At 40.9% G+C, this 16,050-nt stretch overlaps 3 protein-coding genes across 5 annotated transcripts; 2 read left to right on the forward strand and 1 right to left on the reverse strand.

The window, feature by feature from the left end:
• Positions 1 to 27: 27 nt before the first annotated feature.
• Positions 28 to 5,846, forward strand: bicdl2 (BICD family like cargo adaptor 2). 3 transcript variants are annotated; one of them, XM_051401877.1, is made up of 10 exons: positions 28 to 178; positions 829 to 1,339; positions 2,528 to 2,743; positions 3,034 to 3,150; positions 3,659 to 3,805; positions 3,996 to 4,142; positions 4,350 to 4,424; positions 5,093 to 5,175; positions 5,252 to 5,366; positions 5,485 to 5,846. In XM_051401877.1, the coding sequence occupies exons 2-10, from the start codon at positions 1,094 to 1,096 to the stop codon at positions 5,650 to 5,652; spliced, it is 1,314 nt and encodes a 437-aa protein (XP_051257837.1). In that variant the 5' UTR covers positions 28 to 178; positions 829 to 1,093; the 3' UTR covers positions 5,653 to 5,846. The 3 variants fall into 3 exon arrangements, with proteins under 3 accessions (XP_051257837.1, XP_051257839.1, XP_051257838.1); XM_051401878.1 differs by lacking the exon at positions 28 to 178 and adding an exon at positions 227 to 354; XM_051401879.1 differs by lacking the exon at positions 3,996 to 4,142.
• A 590-nt stretch (positions 5,847 to 6,436) lies between these two features.
• Positions 6,437 to 11,012, reverse strand: si:dkey-71l1.1 (uncharacterized protein LOC569883 homolog). Its single transcript, XM_051401214.1, has 10 exons — positions 10,789 to 11,012; positions 10,096 to 10,295; positions 9,808 to 9,875; positions 9,597 to 9,689; positions 9,386 to 9,487; positions 9,159 to 9,264; positions 8,346 to 8,468; positions 8,178 to 8,254; positions 7,983 to 8,085; positions 6,437 to 7,900 (listed from the first exon to the last, which is right to left on the reverse strand). Exons 2-10 carry the CDS (start codon positions 10,277 to 10,279, stop codon positions 7,761 to 7,763), a joined length of 996 nt encoding a protein of 331 aa, XP_051257174.1. The 5' UTR covers positions 10,280 to 10,295; positions 10,789 to 11,012; the 3' UTR covers positions 6,437 to 7,760.
• A 167-nt stretch (positions 11,013 to 11,179) lies between these two features.
• fdxacb1 (ferredoxin-fold anticodon binding domain containing 1) lies at positions 11,180 to 15,229 on the forward strand. The gene is made up of 5 exons (XM_051401210.1): positions 11,180 to 11,708; positions 11,824 to 11,980; positions 13,178 to 13,381; positions 13,474 to 13,632; positions 13,737 to 15,229. The coding sequence occupies exons 1-5, from the start codon at positions 11,531 to 11,533 to the stop codon at positions 14,998 to 15,000; spliced, it is 1,962 nt and encodes a 653-aa protein (XP_051257170.1). The 5' UTR covers positions 11,180 to 11,530; the 3' UTR covers positions 15,001 to 15,229.
• The last annotated feature ends 821 nt before the right edge of the window (positions 15,230 to 16,050 follow it).

Here is a 16,050-nt window from a genome sequence, read left to right on the forward strand (position 1 = left end):
AAACCAGCAGAGCCTCTCTTGTGCAAACACTCCCAAACACACACACACACACACACACACACACACACACACACACACACACACACACACACACACACACACACACACACACACACACACTCACTCACCAAACAGGAAGACTATACCTGTTTGGTATGAGTCGGCTGAGAACTGTCAGGTAAGGCAAGCTTAATTTTTGCTCCTTCGATGTCAAGTTGAACATGGGTTAACATTTAGTTACTTCTTATAATGGAAACAGATGATGTTTAATTAGGAATGAATTCATTAATTGGCTTTTAGATTATTTTGAATCAGATGACAACATGGTTTCATGGTGAGAGGTAACAGTAACAGGTGAGCTAGCAGATGGTGGCGTCAAACTTAGTCTGAGGAGAGCAACTATATTATCACCAAAATTTAGTTTATTTAGACAGAACTTACTGGAAATAACAATATGTGGTAGCAGTGTCTTATTAATTTTTATTTTGGGGGGGGAAAGTGTGGTGGTGATTGTTTTTCAATGATTTGGTTAGACATGGTTACTTCAGAGGCTGTTTTAGGAACATTCAAGACTTTGTTGTATTTGTAGGAAATAGAGGAGCACAATGCCTTTGGAATTTAGGGAGGGGGAACAGAACAAAGATAATAGTGTTACTGGTATTTCGGTCAGAGTAACAAAAGGACCTGTCAGACAAAAGACCTCCTTAAAGGCTATGTGAGATTGTATTACTAGTAAACAACCAGTCTGATGCTCACACAAGTTATCATACATGTTCTATTTGTTACCGGTGTTTTTCTGTGTTACTGAAGTTCTTTTCTTGCCCACAGAGTTATCTGTGAAGAACAGAAGATTTGAATGATACCAGTATTAGGATCATTGGCACCACAGTGAAGAACAAGTTTGGCAGAGACATACTCTGGATCACAAAATTGGAAAGTAAACTTAATCCCCTCCAGACCAGACCACCAACAAACAGAAACGGGATTCCTGATTTTACAGAAGTTCATGGCTGTCCACCTGCCCCCTGTGTGAGTGTGGAGTCCAAGGACCTGCGATGATGCTTTCTAACTGACTCCTATAAGCCTGCCAACAATGTTCACCCCCAGGAAAAACAGTCTTCCCTCCCCCAGTCTGGAGGGCTCCTTCTTCCCTCTCTCCTCATCCTCCTCAGTCTCGCTCTCCTTTGCTCTCCCTTCATCCATATCCTCTCCTGGTAGCAGTGACGGCGGAGGAGGGATAGAGACGGATCTGATCCTAGCTGCAGAGCTGGGACAGGCTTTACTGGAGAAGAATGAGGAACTGGCAGCTTCTCTGGAGCAGAGCGAGAAGGAGGTGGAGGTAAGGATAAAGCTGCTGTTAACAGTGTTTTTTATAACTATACAAGCCTTCTAACACTACTTAAAACTGTAGTGAGCGGGCAACAAAAGGAGTCTTTTACATTTTTGTTATTCTAGCCTGCAAGACAATCATTATGAAGGTGGAAAGACTTGTAAGCCTGTAAGTAATAACCATTGTTCTCCCATGTAAATAAACCAATGCTGATAACAAAAACATAGGATATAAAACCCTTATTAAAAAAAAGGGGCACTCCAGTAGCTCACCTGGTAGAACACCCCCCCCCGAGGTATCAAGGCTGAATCCGTACTGCAGCTGCCCAGATTTGATTCCAGCCCGTGGCCCTTTGCTGCATGTCGTCCTGTTTCTCCCTCCCCCTTTTCCTGTCTATCTCAGCTGTCACTGTCCATTAAAGGCATAAAAGGCCAAGAATAATAGTAAAAACAGTATTAAATATATAAAAAAAGTAAAAAATTAAAAGTTAAGGTGGGGGCATTACAACAGCATCGTGAAAAAATTAAACAGATTTACTACTGTTGTCAAATTTTGATATGGTACCACACTTCTGTCTTTGCATATCACATGAATACAAAAAATTAATAAACAGTTACGAATGAGGAGAGTGCAGAAAGAAGTGGGTGGATGAATGTATTTAGATATATATTTTATAGAGACAAGTGGAAGCAGCAATAGTAGTATTTTTATTGTTGTTGTTTTGAACACTGCTGATTTTTACTTAAAGCATTTATTACCCTGCAGGTATAAATCTGTTCCTGATACTGAGTAACGATATACAGGATGGGCCTTTTTCTCAGAAGATATTTTGACATGTTGTAATAGGAAAAGCACTAGTGTAAATAATAACATTAATGATGGCTGATTTCCATTTAGCTCCTTCAGTTTCAGGGTCCTGGTATTGTGCTGGCTCACTCTCACACTGTCAGCACTTCCGACTGCGACACTTGAATAGAACAGAGCCATTGCTCGTGTAACTGGTAACACCTATGATTTGTACTGTACTGATTTTCTTCTGTGACAAGTCAAAATGTCTGCTGTGAAAAGGCCAGACTCAATGGACTCAATGAATATGTCTCCAACAAGAATACAGACCCTTAAACCATCCATGTATTTCAATATCTGATATGTTCATGTTACCTTGAAGCCACTTCAGTGTTGTGTTTAATGTCTCAGGCTTTACAGCAGGAGAAGCATGTTCTTCAAAGGAAGCTGGAGATGAATGAACTGACATCTGGGCAAAGAGAGGTGGAGCTGGCTGCAGATTTAGCTGCCTTGAGAGCTGAGCTGGAGCGACATCATAGCCAGGGGCGTGACCGGCGAAGGGATGAGAGTGAACAGCTGACTCAGTTAGCCAATCATAACCAGCGGTTGGTGGAGCAGTTAGCAGAGGTTAGTCAGGCAGCCTGAACCCGGCCTTGACAAGCTGCTGCACCAAAGAAAACATCACAGTTATGACATAATGCTGTTAGAATAAACCAAATCTAGGTGTGTGTGTGTGTGTGTGTGTGTGTGTGTGTGTGTGTGTGTGTGTGTCTGTGTGTGTGTGTGAATTGTCTGTGTGTGGTATCACAGTCACACAGACAGGAAAAATGCAGACTAGCAGGTTTTGAGAGTCTCATCTTTGTCATTCATTGAACAATAGATACACTCCTTAACATTTCCATCTTCCACTCATCTAGGCTGTAACACTGGAACACTCCTTGAGGACTGAGCTTCGTTCCCTCAGAGAAGAAATGGAAGAATCGTCTTTTAGCCGAAATATCAACTTCACACAGTTAGAGAACACACAAGCGGAGGTAAACTTACCAGTCACTTCTTCAAGTTTTACACAAGTTAAATCAGTGGCAACGTTTTATGCTATCTTGAATGCTAGGCCAGACACAAAAAGCATTACATTTCAAACATAGCCAAATATGAAGTTATACTACAATGTAAAAGTAAAAAACCAAGTCAAAAATAAAAAGTCTCACGTTAGGTCAAGTCTTTAGGGAGTCAAGTTGACTTCTCTTTTTGACTCAAAGTCTCAAGTCTTCAGCTCTGCAGCTAAGCACCAGTTGAAATATTAGCAGAATGTTAAGTAAAGCCATAAAGCTTTAGCAGACCTGTGGACATATAAATATACATATTTCAAAGCATCAAAATCTGGTAATAAATGTATTCTGCTCTGACTGAAATGTCTATCTATGATGTCTTTTGGCCAAAGCATAATCCAACCAGTGTTTATTTTGGACTCTAAGCATTGAAATAATTTCACTTAACACTTTGGTTCAACACTTAGTATTTATCCATCTTCTTCTCATACAGAACAGAGTTTTGCTGGAGCGGCTATCACACATGGAGGCACAACTAAAAGCTTCTGAAGAGGACAGCGATAGATTCCGCACGGAGAGAGAGAGACTGAGAGACAGACAGTCAGAACTCCAGATGAAACTCAGAGAGAAAGAAGCAGAGGTGAGGATCAGTGACGAACTGTAGCATTGAAAGATGAATCCTGAAGGAGAATCATGTGCTGTAGGAAATACCACTCATCACTAACAGAACTCGCTAACACGACTAGTTTGAAGCTCTTGCTGTGTGTGTTGTGTGTGTGTGTGTGGTTGTGCCTGTTTCTCACAGTGTGTGTGTTTGTGTGTATATGTAGATAGAGCAGGAGCAGGGAGTGGTGTTTGAGTTGCGAACCTTGAATCACTCTCTACAGCAGAAAGCTCTGAACCAGGGAGAAGAGAGCTTTCTGGACAGCACACACACACAACCTTTGTCTCTGCTTAGTGAAATTCAGCAATCACAGGTACACACACACACACACACACACTGAGTAACAGTACAATAGCGCCACAGTCTAACTTTTGCTTGTGTGTACTAATTCTGCCCTGTACTGACATCCTGCTTTAGACAATTTGAGGCTGCTACTCCAAAATAGCAAATTTGCTTCGAGTGTTTGGACTTTACTGACCTTCCTATCTGTTTTGTTGTGTATATTTCCTCCACTGACCAGGCTAAAGAGGCTCTTCTAGCTCACTCCACAGTCTTGCAAGTAAGAGATGAAGAGATACGGAAGCTCACAGAGGAGGTCTGTTGAATTGTATACAACCACACATATACATACAGTCAAAGGAGCATGATTAATGTAGCCAATCAATGTATTTGACTTCTAATTAATGACATCAGACAACTTGCACCTTGCTACATTTAAAGTCAGGTTACACTCAAAAAGGTGTTTTACTAATTGTTACCTAATTTGGAGCTTCATGTGTAATACTATGTATGTGCAGAGTTTGATAGAAGGCTGTTTTCACATTAATTTGTTGAAGAGGGAAAGTTTTTCTGTGCACAGCTTAAATCTGAGTTCAAGGCACGTAAGACATTATTTTGTGACATCACATTTTGTTTGGAGCCAATCACGGCGGAACTTACACAAGGCTGATGAGGACACATGAAACTTTAACGTCGCACTGACATTTCAGTGCCATAGGAGACATCTGGTGTCAAGTACATCTTTACACTGATATAGATTTGGTATTTTTCCATAAAGGAGAACGACTAGATGTCATATTGGTCAAATTATTTTTCAAAGCAGAGTATTTTAAAATATGTTAGTAGTAGAGTATGTTAAAAAACAACACTGGAGGAGATCTTTATAATTGATTTACATGATGGAAATCTGAGTATTTTAAATAAGGTTAAACGAAATGTTCTGATCATTACAATATGTATGGCTTTCTGTTTCTCCCTTTGCAGCTACAGTCTCAACGAGAAGAGCTCGAGGCTTTGAGGGAGGAAATAAAGCCATTTAGAAGCAGTCCTGGGATGCCAAGCTACAGGTAACGCTACACAACATATTTATCGACTTGAGCCCACAGCGATATGTGTTTTGCTAATCATCATATCAACTTCCAGTTCCTTAGAGAGTGAACTGGCCACTGTGCGTCAGGAGAAAGAATCACTAACCCAGCAGCTTCTCAACACCATCAAACACAAGGTGGCGCTGTCTGAAGAGCTGGACGCCTGGCAGGTCAGTTTGTGTGCAGGGATATGAAATCATAAAGGATGTCTTTTGGCAACCCATTTAAAGTAGTTCAGTGTGCAAGCAGAATATTGTTTTCCCATCTGAACCTTTCATCGTGTTGCAGGAGGACATGCGGCTGGTGATCAATCAACAGGTGCAGCAAAAGGAGGAGGAGAGAAAGAGGGAAAAACAGCGAGAGAAAAACAGCACAGTAGGACTCCAGAGAAGCAAGTCTTTAAAAGTGAAGGGAGAAGGAAGCAAAGGATTCTTCTCCTTTTTCAAAGACAAATAACAGAGTGGAGAAGTGGCAGCGGTTTAAATGGACAGTATCTGCCTTTACCTTTGCCACTGTGCTTGTGCTTTTAGATCATGTACACTGTGATGTGATATCAGCAGGTGAAATGTTTACAGACCTCATATTTGAATTGTATATATGTATGTACAGTATATCAGTAATTAAGACTTTATATTAAAATGTTAAAGCCACCACCGAGTCTCTGTTAGTTGTTTTATAATCTGTTGTTACCCACAGTATGTAAAGGCTAAAACATGTTTGCAAAATGTTTTTTCTAATTTCTGCACAGCTCAAAAAAACAAAACAGGTCTAGCTTGCTTAAATAACACAAGGCGAACATTTACTTAGCTTTCTGTCTGAACACACCTTGGGGCATAACAAGCTAAACTAAACACAGAACAGACCTGTGGCCTTATAAGGCTGTTGTGTTGAACATATTAGAAACTATTTAAACATACCGCAGACATTCACTCTCTTTTTAGCTTTGTTTTGGTCTGAAACAATTCCAGTTTTAACTAAAAAATATCTGGCTCTTTAGCTAGCTAGATGCTAAACTATGTATGTAGAACCAAAACAGTGAGCTAAAGCAGCGAAAAGCACCTTAGTTCAGAGATATGAGCTAGTTATCTTTTTCTTTAGTGACCCCTTATACTACATGTAATCATTTGATCCATTGCTAATACCAAAAATAGTGATTAATGGAGCTTTAAAACACAATAAATGCACTGTGATATATACAAAACTGCAATGTATCACAACAAAAACAAACCAAAACAGGAAGTATGATAGAAATAACATCTTTAATAAATTAATTCCAAAAGGTCAGTCTTTCCACTTCTCTCTATGATTATTATATTACATAATGTATTTACATATATGCAACATTTCTTATGTTAAACAGGACTGCAAATGCCCAGAAGCAGCGTGAGTAGTGCAGATTGCATACAGGTCAATGTTTCTATCTCTCTCTCTTCTCTCTCTCTCTCTCTCTATATATATATATATATATACAGTATATATACAGTACAGTCCTGGCTCAGTAGAGTCAGTGCATAGCTGCTCTCACATCCCTCAGCTGGAGGTTGGTACATATGGAGCAGCACCGTTTCTCTTACACTCAACAGGCTGTTTGTTCATGTGTAGAATCTCACACATTCTTATGGCAGAAAAAGGTGTGCACACAATCACTTACTCACACAAACAGTTTTAAGGATCATACTGGCATTTTAGCACAATATTACCCATGTTACATTTCTGCCGACCAATTCCTTTTTAGATTGATCCACTTAACCAAATTTTTTTCTCTGTATCACGTGGTAGTGCTGAGGGCAGCAATCTTTTCAAACCGAATCCAAGTTGGTGCATTTGAGCAATCCAAAGCCCCCAAATTCAAGCTTTAGTAGACAGATGCCAAAAAGTGTTTGTGAGCTATGTTAAATCCACAATAGTGAGAAAATAATAATGTGAATTTGGTCAGTTGTGTTTCCCAAGCAAGTGTCTTGTTTCTACTAGTTGAATTTAAGCGATACTGGTATGAACATAAACCAATCTCTGCCTGGAAGATAGGAAACATACTTGTTTTACAAAGAAGGGTGTGCTTTAGAAAATGGTCAGCAGAAAGGTCAGGTATGCAAGAATTGTTGTTAATGGGCTAAAACATGAAAACACTACTATCTCTCAATATACTATATACATTAAGTTTATCAATGACTACCTACAGTATAAAACTTTTATTTATTTACAGTACAGTAGGCCCCTTATCCTGTCTGTTTCCATTGTCCAGAAGGTGATGTGTAGTCTGGGTTCAGGGGGACACTAACCAGTTGTTGAGCCCCTCAATCTATTTTTCCCGTTTAAACCTATTGTCACCCAATAAGAAAACATCACCTCAGTTTTGAGAGGTAGTTTGCAAGATGAGATGCATCAATTTAAGGAAACATTTTGGGCTTCAACACCCAAACAGTCCACAAAACTTAGTTAGTTCATTGGAAGTGTTGAGGCTGATAAACCTTGGAATATTAGGTCATTGTGAAGCCCCTGAAGCAGGTCTCTGGATGGCTGTCCTGACAGTGAGTTGTAATTCCATCAGGGGGATTAGTGGAGGATTACCCCACGTTGACGCCTAGGCCAACTTGCAGCTTGTCACCTCTGTGGTTTACAAAGGCACCCATGATCAGGGTGGCAGGGAGTGGGGTCAGGCGCTTCTCCAACACACCTCCTATTATGCACCGACTGTTTATCATACCTGGATATGCACACAAAAAAGGTCTCATATACTTATGTTTACTTAGTAGTTTTCATTTAGCAAATTGCAGAAAGAAATATACCTCGAAAGACCATGTTGGCCTCTGGGAGTTCCATCTGGTACCCGAATGAGGTTGTGGTCTCCTGCGTCCTGGTACTGGCTTCAAACTCCACCCCAACTTGGATCTGGTGAACACGGACACACGCAAAAGCACATTTTCAATATGCAGCTAACGTAAAATGGTGTGTTTTTTACAGTATGATGGTATTTACTGTACCTGTTTGTTGGCTCTGTGATAGTAGCTAGCATGGGCACCTCCTTTCCCAGCATTCAGTGTTGCCACCCAGTTTGGTCCTGCATGGAGCGAGACAGAAAAAAAGTTAAAAGCTGCTGCTAAATCAAGCAAAACAGATAAGGAAAGACATCAAGATTACAAGAATCTCACTTGAGTACTGTCCAGCCAAAGTAAGAATTCCTCCTTCCTCTGCTCGGCCCCGATGGTAGACCAGCTCCCCTCCTAACACCAGCCCAGAAGACACACTCTGCAGGAAGTGTGCCACAAGGATAACTGTCCAAGAGAAACACATGCAGATACAGAATAGGTTAGATCAACACAAAATACCAGGATAATGCATTTTGTTGCTATATGTATGCTATATTATATTGATATTTTAATTCATTGAGCCACTAATGTGATTCCAAAAATGCCCCAAAACCTGCAATTGTATTTTTTAGTGGATAATGATTACAAGCAAATATATTGGATAGGGGTGGGAATCGAGAACTGGTTCCAAACTGTCCAGAATCGTATACCGAGCTTGTCAATTCCTTCATCAATGCCGGCATATTTTCCAGACAGTTTCACAACAATTACTTCCTACTCATGTGTCTAGGCTGCTGGAAACTTGAGTCATTGTGGATGGGAAGAATGCTAATATCTATAAATGATCATTTCAAATAAGGGAAACACCAGCAATATGCTGAAACATCTTTCTACACATCAGGGGCTTGAACTCCAGTAATGCCATCCGTTACAGAGGGTATAAATGTTATACACATTAGCACTGTGTAGGCCTACGTTTTTTTCAACACAGAAAATTTAACAGAAATCAAAAAGGGAATTAATAAAGAATCAGGCCAATAAGCAGAATTGCTAATGCCATTGGTATGAATAAAATCTTATCAATTCCCATCCATGATATTGGTGCATTTTTATCACAAAGTACTTATGAGCATCATTCCACCTGCCACGTCTCACCTGACTCTCTGAGGATGTCTGGGTTGGCTACTGTCACAGCAGCAGTGAAGTCGTTCCCTCTGTACTCAGTTTCAAACTGCCATGTTACAAACTGGGACTGCTGGGTCTGAAACACAATCAACAATTCAATTTCAAGTTGTTTACAGCAAACAGTGTTCATTTTATGTGACTTCAACCTGGAATGGGATAGATGGATTGAAGGACAGAGAAAGACATTAGGATCTAACCTGGAACACCGTTCTGGCTCGTACACGCTCAGTGAGATGCAGCAGAGCGTGAGCGTTCAGACTACCTGAAGAGTCCATCTCCCCAATCAATGCTGGGGCATCCTAAAATGTGAGAATCAAGATGCAACCCGTCAACTCAAAGCGGCAGCAGCTTCAACGTGAATAATAAATCAGTGGTAACGTATTTATTATGTGATGACTCGTGCTTGACCTTGTCCTTGCTGTAGTCATCAGACTGCAGATGCTCCACGTGGAATCGATAGTACGAAGGACTAACAGCACTGAGGTGTAGAGCATGACTGACCTGGAAGCAAACACAAACATCATGTTAAAGATAACCTTTTAAGATGTAAGAGAGTTACCCGTATTATCTTTACATGTAACAAATTGTTTAATTGTATTAATGTGGGTGGAAGAGGCACCTTGAAGAAGCTGCTCAGAGTTTTATTGAGGATCATCTTGATTCCCTCAATCTGTTGAGGAAACACATCTGGGGAGACAAACAGATTAAAAAAAACTTTAATATCACATGTTGTGTGTTTCAATGTAATTATCTTATTATGCTCCATTTCTGATAGTGATTGATTTCAGAAATACTCAAGCATACAATTGCCTGACTACGTATCTCTCTCTATATAGCCTGCTCCACGGTCTGCGCCTCTTCAATCATGGTGTGTACTCCACAGTTCTTGCTTTTTAGCCAGACATACCTTTGCAGCTCCTGTGGAGAGAGTGAAAGCTGCCTGGGTTGGGTAGGCGGCCATCTCTCCTCTCCCAGCGTGGCGGACTGTCCCAGTGAGCAGGATGTGCGTCCCAGCGAGAAGGAGAGGGGTCCGTGGAGAAAGGCCAGTTCTGATGGCCCGGACCGGAAGACAAAGCCAGAACGCTGCCCATGTGGGCGCAACACCTCCTACAAGCCACAAAGAGACAAAGTAGAGATTTATTATGATGCTATAACCCACTTATTTGTCTCACTGCAGCCTCTGCCTGCACTATTTAAAGCCTGAGTCTCTTCTTAATGAAGAGGACAGAGGCAGAACATCAAACCTGCCCTGAAATACAATTTAAAGAAATAAAAAACACATTTTCCGATGTTGTCAATGGAAATAATTTAAAGGTACGTTATGGTACAAACACCTACACTCACAGAGAGGTGCAGAAGAAGGTAATGGCATAAAAGATGCAAACATAAATAAGAATACAAAGTCATATTTTGACATTTATTCTGCTAGTTCATTAAACTGGCTTATATTGCATTTAAAATTTCAATTGCAAGAATGATTACGACTATGCACAACATGCAAGGCTGCCTGTTGTTTTCATGTGCAGGTGCAGCGATTCCGTTAGCTAGCATGACCTTAGCATCAGCACACACAGACAGATATGTTTCTTTCACCACTGACTTCCGTCGTTGTCGAGAGACTTCAAAATCCCGAGCGGACCCGAGAATGGCACATCAGAGAATGTGTCAGGTGTATTTTTTTGGAGATAAACCACGAACAGGTGAAGATCATTGATGCTGGGATCAACTGATGCTGCAAATAGCTCCCTCCTCCAGATGTGTTGCGCCACCCTGGAAATGTGTCCCCCCTGAAACCACCGCGGGAAACCCCGTGGTCTGACAAATTAGTAATTTACTCTTACATTTATAAAACTCAACGGGGATATTATTAGAATAACAACTGCACATTTTCCACCTATCAAACTTTAAAGTAAAATACGTTAGGCGTTGAGTGCGTACGTAAACGGCGTAACGTGCATTAGGGTTTTGTTTCTTGTCGGACTACTGTATCGGCGACACGGCGTCAAACGCAAGCTGCCACAGGTGAGAGAATATTGTTCGGTTTTCATGTGCCGCAGCGCCGGGGAGCAGGGGGAAGGTCAACAGCTCGTATTACACATTAAAGTCAATATAATATGAGTTATTCAGACGAGCCAGTCGTAGATACAAGATACGGACGTTAGTCGGTAAAATATGAAATCACTACGATCATATTAGACCGCGAAGAAGACCGTCGCTGCCTCTCGCCTTCAGAGATATAAAAAGATAGATTTTGATTCAACCTCTCAGGAAACTAGGGTTTTTTGTTTTTGTGTGTGTGTGTGTGTGTGTGTGTGTGTCCCTCGTTTTCAGTCAGACTGGACATGTCTCCTTCACGGTCCATATTGTTGGTGGGAGAAGGGAACTTCTCATATTCTGCCTCCATGAGTCGGTTATACTCTGAAACGGAGACCAGCGTAACAGCCACTTGCCTGCAGCGTCAAGAGGAGGCACTGCGGCATGAAGGTGCAGCCAGTAACATCCAGATCATCAAGGACTCAGGTACGAGTGTGTGTGAGTGAGTGAGTGAGTGAGTGAGTGAGTGCTGTCGCGTTTTGTGCTTGGTTGTTTTGTTGGTGCACACTTTGTGTACTTCCTCTTGTGTGTTTAAAATCAGGTGGGACGGTGGTTTTCGGGCTGGACTGCAGGAAGCTCGGGGAATGTGCCTCCCTCCAGGGCCGTGTGTTTGACCGTGTGGTGTTTAACTTCCCTCACTGCGGGAGAAAGAGTGGGGTTAAAAAGAACAGGGAACTTCTCAAGAACTTCTTCCTCAGGTATGACTGCATTATACGGGATGCATGGGAGTCAGTCCATTCACAGCAGTCTCTAACATTAACGTCTATATGGTGAATTATAAGATTATTTGTTTAATTTCAACCTTGAAATAATGTAGATTTGACATAAGACATAAGAAAATCTCAATACAGGGTTAACTTACTAGCTTTATTCAGAGCTTTCAGCAGCATCTTCCTCCTCTTTAGTCGAAAAATTATATATTTATTTCATTTGTGTGTATTGTTACTTTTCTTTATATGATTATTAGATTATTGTTTTCACAATAGAACAAACATTTGTGAGTATTTCAACCACAAATGACAATATCAAGTTGAGCAAAAGTGGAAATGTTAATAAATACGTCCACAACCACAGACTAAAGAATAAATAAATGAACAAGAATATATACAAACATGCTCACATACACAGAATAAAAATATAACAGTGATACATGGAATGCTTAATGCAGGGGTATTGTTACTTTACACTTATTTATGACTTTTCATATCACTGATTTTGCAATGTTTAGCCCATTTACTACAAATCATGAGTAGGACTAGGTATCATTCCTGAATTTTGTTTCTTGTACTGACCAAAATTTGTCTGTAGCACTGAGTATTGATGACTATTGTATACTAAAAGCTGACGTTGAATGCTTATTCTTTGATGAGTTCAATTTAAGTTAGGGTTTGTCTATTTTAGATTTGTGTTCATCTTCATCTGACATTTGAGAACTCAGGCTTCTTTAGAAATATATATATATATATATATATATATATATATATTTTAAATGAAAACAGAAAAGTTTTACAAAAGAAATTAATATTTCTTACAGTAAGGTATGGTAAAAACAATAATTATCAGTACTGAAGCTCTGATAAGTAATAGGGCAGATGATACTCAGCTCTAATTGTGTACATACAACAAATCTATTAATCAATGAACTGATTTATTATTATACAACACAAGGTTGGGTAATGAAATCAAAGTTTGCACTTCCTTCGTGCTACACATAGAAAAAGAAAATGAATAAGATAAAATAAACCAATATATACAGTTATTTATATACATATAGTGCTTGATCCAGGATGATGATGGAGCAGCCTTTAGCCTTTAGTCTAAGCTGGGCCAGCAGCAGTTTCCAAACTCTATTCCATGACAATATACTGACAACTTGTTTTTTTCTGTGCCTCCAGTTGTGTTCAGGTGTTGGCTGAAGATGGGGAGGTTCATGTTTCCTTGTGCAATGGACAGGGCGGGACACCAGCGGACAACCCGAAGCGAGAGTGGCACAACAGCTGGCAGGTGGCTGCCATGGCAGCAGAGGCAAACCTTGTCCTTACTGACGTCCGTCCTTTTGAAAGAGAGAAATACCAGAGCTACAAGTGCACTGGATACAGGTAAGGACTAAAGGTGAGTGTTACAGTGGATAAATAGTGTGTTAGTGTTTGTGTATTGATGCTGTCTAATGATGGTGTTTGCTGTTGTACAGGAGCCAGGATAAGGGCTTTCATGTGGAGAAAGCATTGCTCCATGTGTTCACTCGCTGCCTCCCCTACACCTCTGCTCAGATACTTAAAGTAGAGGAGGTGGTTGAAGGGGAGAAAGTCCATTACAACATACCAGCTGAGCTCAGTGATTACATATTCAGGTACAGAAACACAGAGACTCTCATGCTGTTCGAGTAACAAGCCACCAACGCAAAAAAAAGAAAGTTACATAACCACGTGCTTACTGTCTCTTCTCTTTCATCAGGGGATTTCTCTGCACAGGTTCTGTCCATCCTGTCAGGCTGGTGCAAGATTTTCTTCTCGAAGGACTAGCGAAGAAGTGGTTGATCTCCATGACGACAGAGACGATTCCCTTGCTCCTCACGGCCAAACAGCTGCAGGCATGTTGCATTGATGTGGACATTACGCACTGCTACTGGATCCACCTGCTTCAGAAAGACCTCAACTGTGACGCCCATACCTCTACAGACAAAGAAAAAGATCAGTTAACGTTCTCGGACAGTCGGGGACGCACAGACGCACGAGACACTCTGTCAGCAGCATGTGTAACCTCAGATAAAGTGGACAGAGTTAGGAGCAAAGGAGCTGAGAGCTTAAGGTCTGCATGTTCTCTTGATGTTGATCCTGAAGGGGAAAATTGTCTTTATGTGCTGCGTCCATCACTGCTCCCTCAGATGGAAGAGCTTGTAACTAAAACAGACGAGTTGATTAACAACGCGGGGAGTAATGGCGAGAATGAGGGGAATAATAAAAGTGCTGAAGTGGATGGACATAGGAAGGAGGGGCCCTCTGGGGGCTGTAATGGTGTTACCAGCTTGTTATTTGGCATTAGTGGTGTGGTGTTCAGGAACATGTCTATCAACCTCTGGGCTCTGCCTGCCTATCATGAACTTCTCCTCAGAGGTGTTTTCCCTGCAGAATGTGAGCCAATCAGATTGCTCGGACAAAGGCTGCAGACACTGCTCGCTCCCTATGGGGTCTCCCTGGTCACAGAACAGGGAGGTCTGCGTCTGATAGCACAGCCAATGGGTTTGATCGGTAGAGTGTCTGTAAGCAATGAAAGCGACAACATTAGCGAAGTCAGCGTCACTGTGTCACTAAATTTGGACCTCCTGGCCGTGCTCCTGTTCTCGCTCCCCGACTGGCGGCTGCTTTGGTCACACGACCCACGCTTTTTAAAGCAGTTTGCACTCCGCCCGTCACCTGGGAAACCTTTCCACCCATTCTCCCTGTTTCCCGAGCACATCAGTTTTGACATCAGCTTCTGGACAGGGCCGACGTGGGAGGAGAGGAAGTTCCACGCTGTGGTCCGCGAGGCCAGTCACGGGACCGTAGAGCAAGTTAAGCTCATTGACAGGTTCTCACACCCTGACCTGAGCCAGACCAGTTACTGCTACAGACTCACCTACCACTCACACACACATGCTTTGTCACACACACAAGCCCTCCAGTTTCATCAAAAGCTGGAGTCCTTGCTTTCCTCTCGGTTGCAAGTGACCATCAGGTAGCTACATCTGAATCTCTTGGAGGATTTAACCTTTTATTTTTCAGAAGCATTGAGATTACGAATGTGTTTGTAACTGCTAAGCAAATTATAAGAGTATAATAGGCAAAACTGTAGTTGAACAGTGTTTACAAAAGTTGAGGCATTGCTTGCTGTATGTATTTAAAATGTGATTGGACTTCTGTGTACCTGTGTTTTAATCGTCATATACAATAAACCTGTTATTTAACATACGTTTGTGGTCTATTGAGAATCATTGTAAAATAATGAAAAACTCACATAAAGTATGTACTATATAGTACATGCTGTGACAAAGTATAAAAGCATTATGCAAGTATTATGCAATAAAACCCTGAAATCAATTTGTCACAATTGCATCTGTGACAAGCAAATCCAGTTTATTTCTCAGCAGTGGTGGAAGAACTACTTTGATCCTTTACTTAGGTAAAAGTATTATTAGCTCAAATCAAAATCAAAATATTGATACATATTCCTACATTCAAAATTATACTTGGACCCATATTTACATACAGATCTAACCCCAGTAGGTAATCAGCAGAAACCTATGTAGTGAAGCTAATACACAATATTTCCATCTGAAATGTAATGGATTAGAAATATAAAGTCGCATAAACAGGATATAGTTAACTAAAATACAAGCACCTCAAAATTGCACAGTACTTCAGAAAATGTTTGATTATAGGAAAAATACTTGTTTTGGGTCTACGAGCAAAGGTTGATTGCCTTCCCTGGTTATTTTGAGAGAACTGCGCCACTTTTGCAATAATTAATTATTAATTTATTACTGTAAACTTTATTCTTCATCATGCAGTATGGCTGGCTGGCTGGCCTAAGTTTTACATGTTCAGCTGACCTGCTCTACACTAAAAGACTCAAGACTCAGTGGAAATGATTAATTGTAAACCAACTGAACACTAATACACTGTCCCTGTGCATTGTTCCTGGTTCATCTAAAGTGTATTTTGATTCATCTAAATCAAATTATTATGGGGTCACTTGAGAGGTTTTATTCATCAGACTCAGAAATACTTTA

The sequence above is a fragment of the Dicentrarchus labrax genome, unplaced genomic scaffold (genome assembly GCF_905237075.1).
Source record: "Dicentrarchus labrax unplaced genomic scaffold, dlabrax2021, whole genome shotgun sequence".
Taxonomy (NCBI): Eukaryota; Metazoa; Chordata; class Actinopteri; family Moronidae; genus Dicentrarchus; species Dicentrarchus labrax.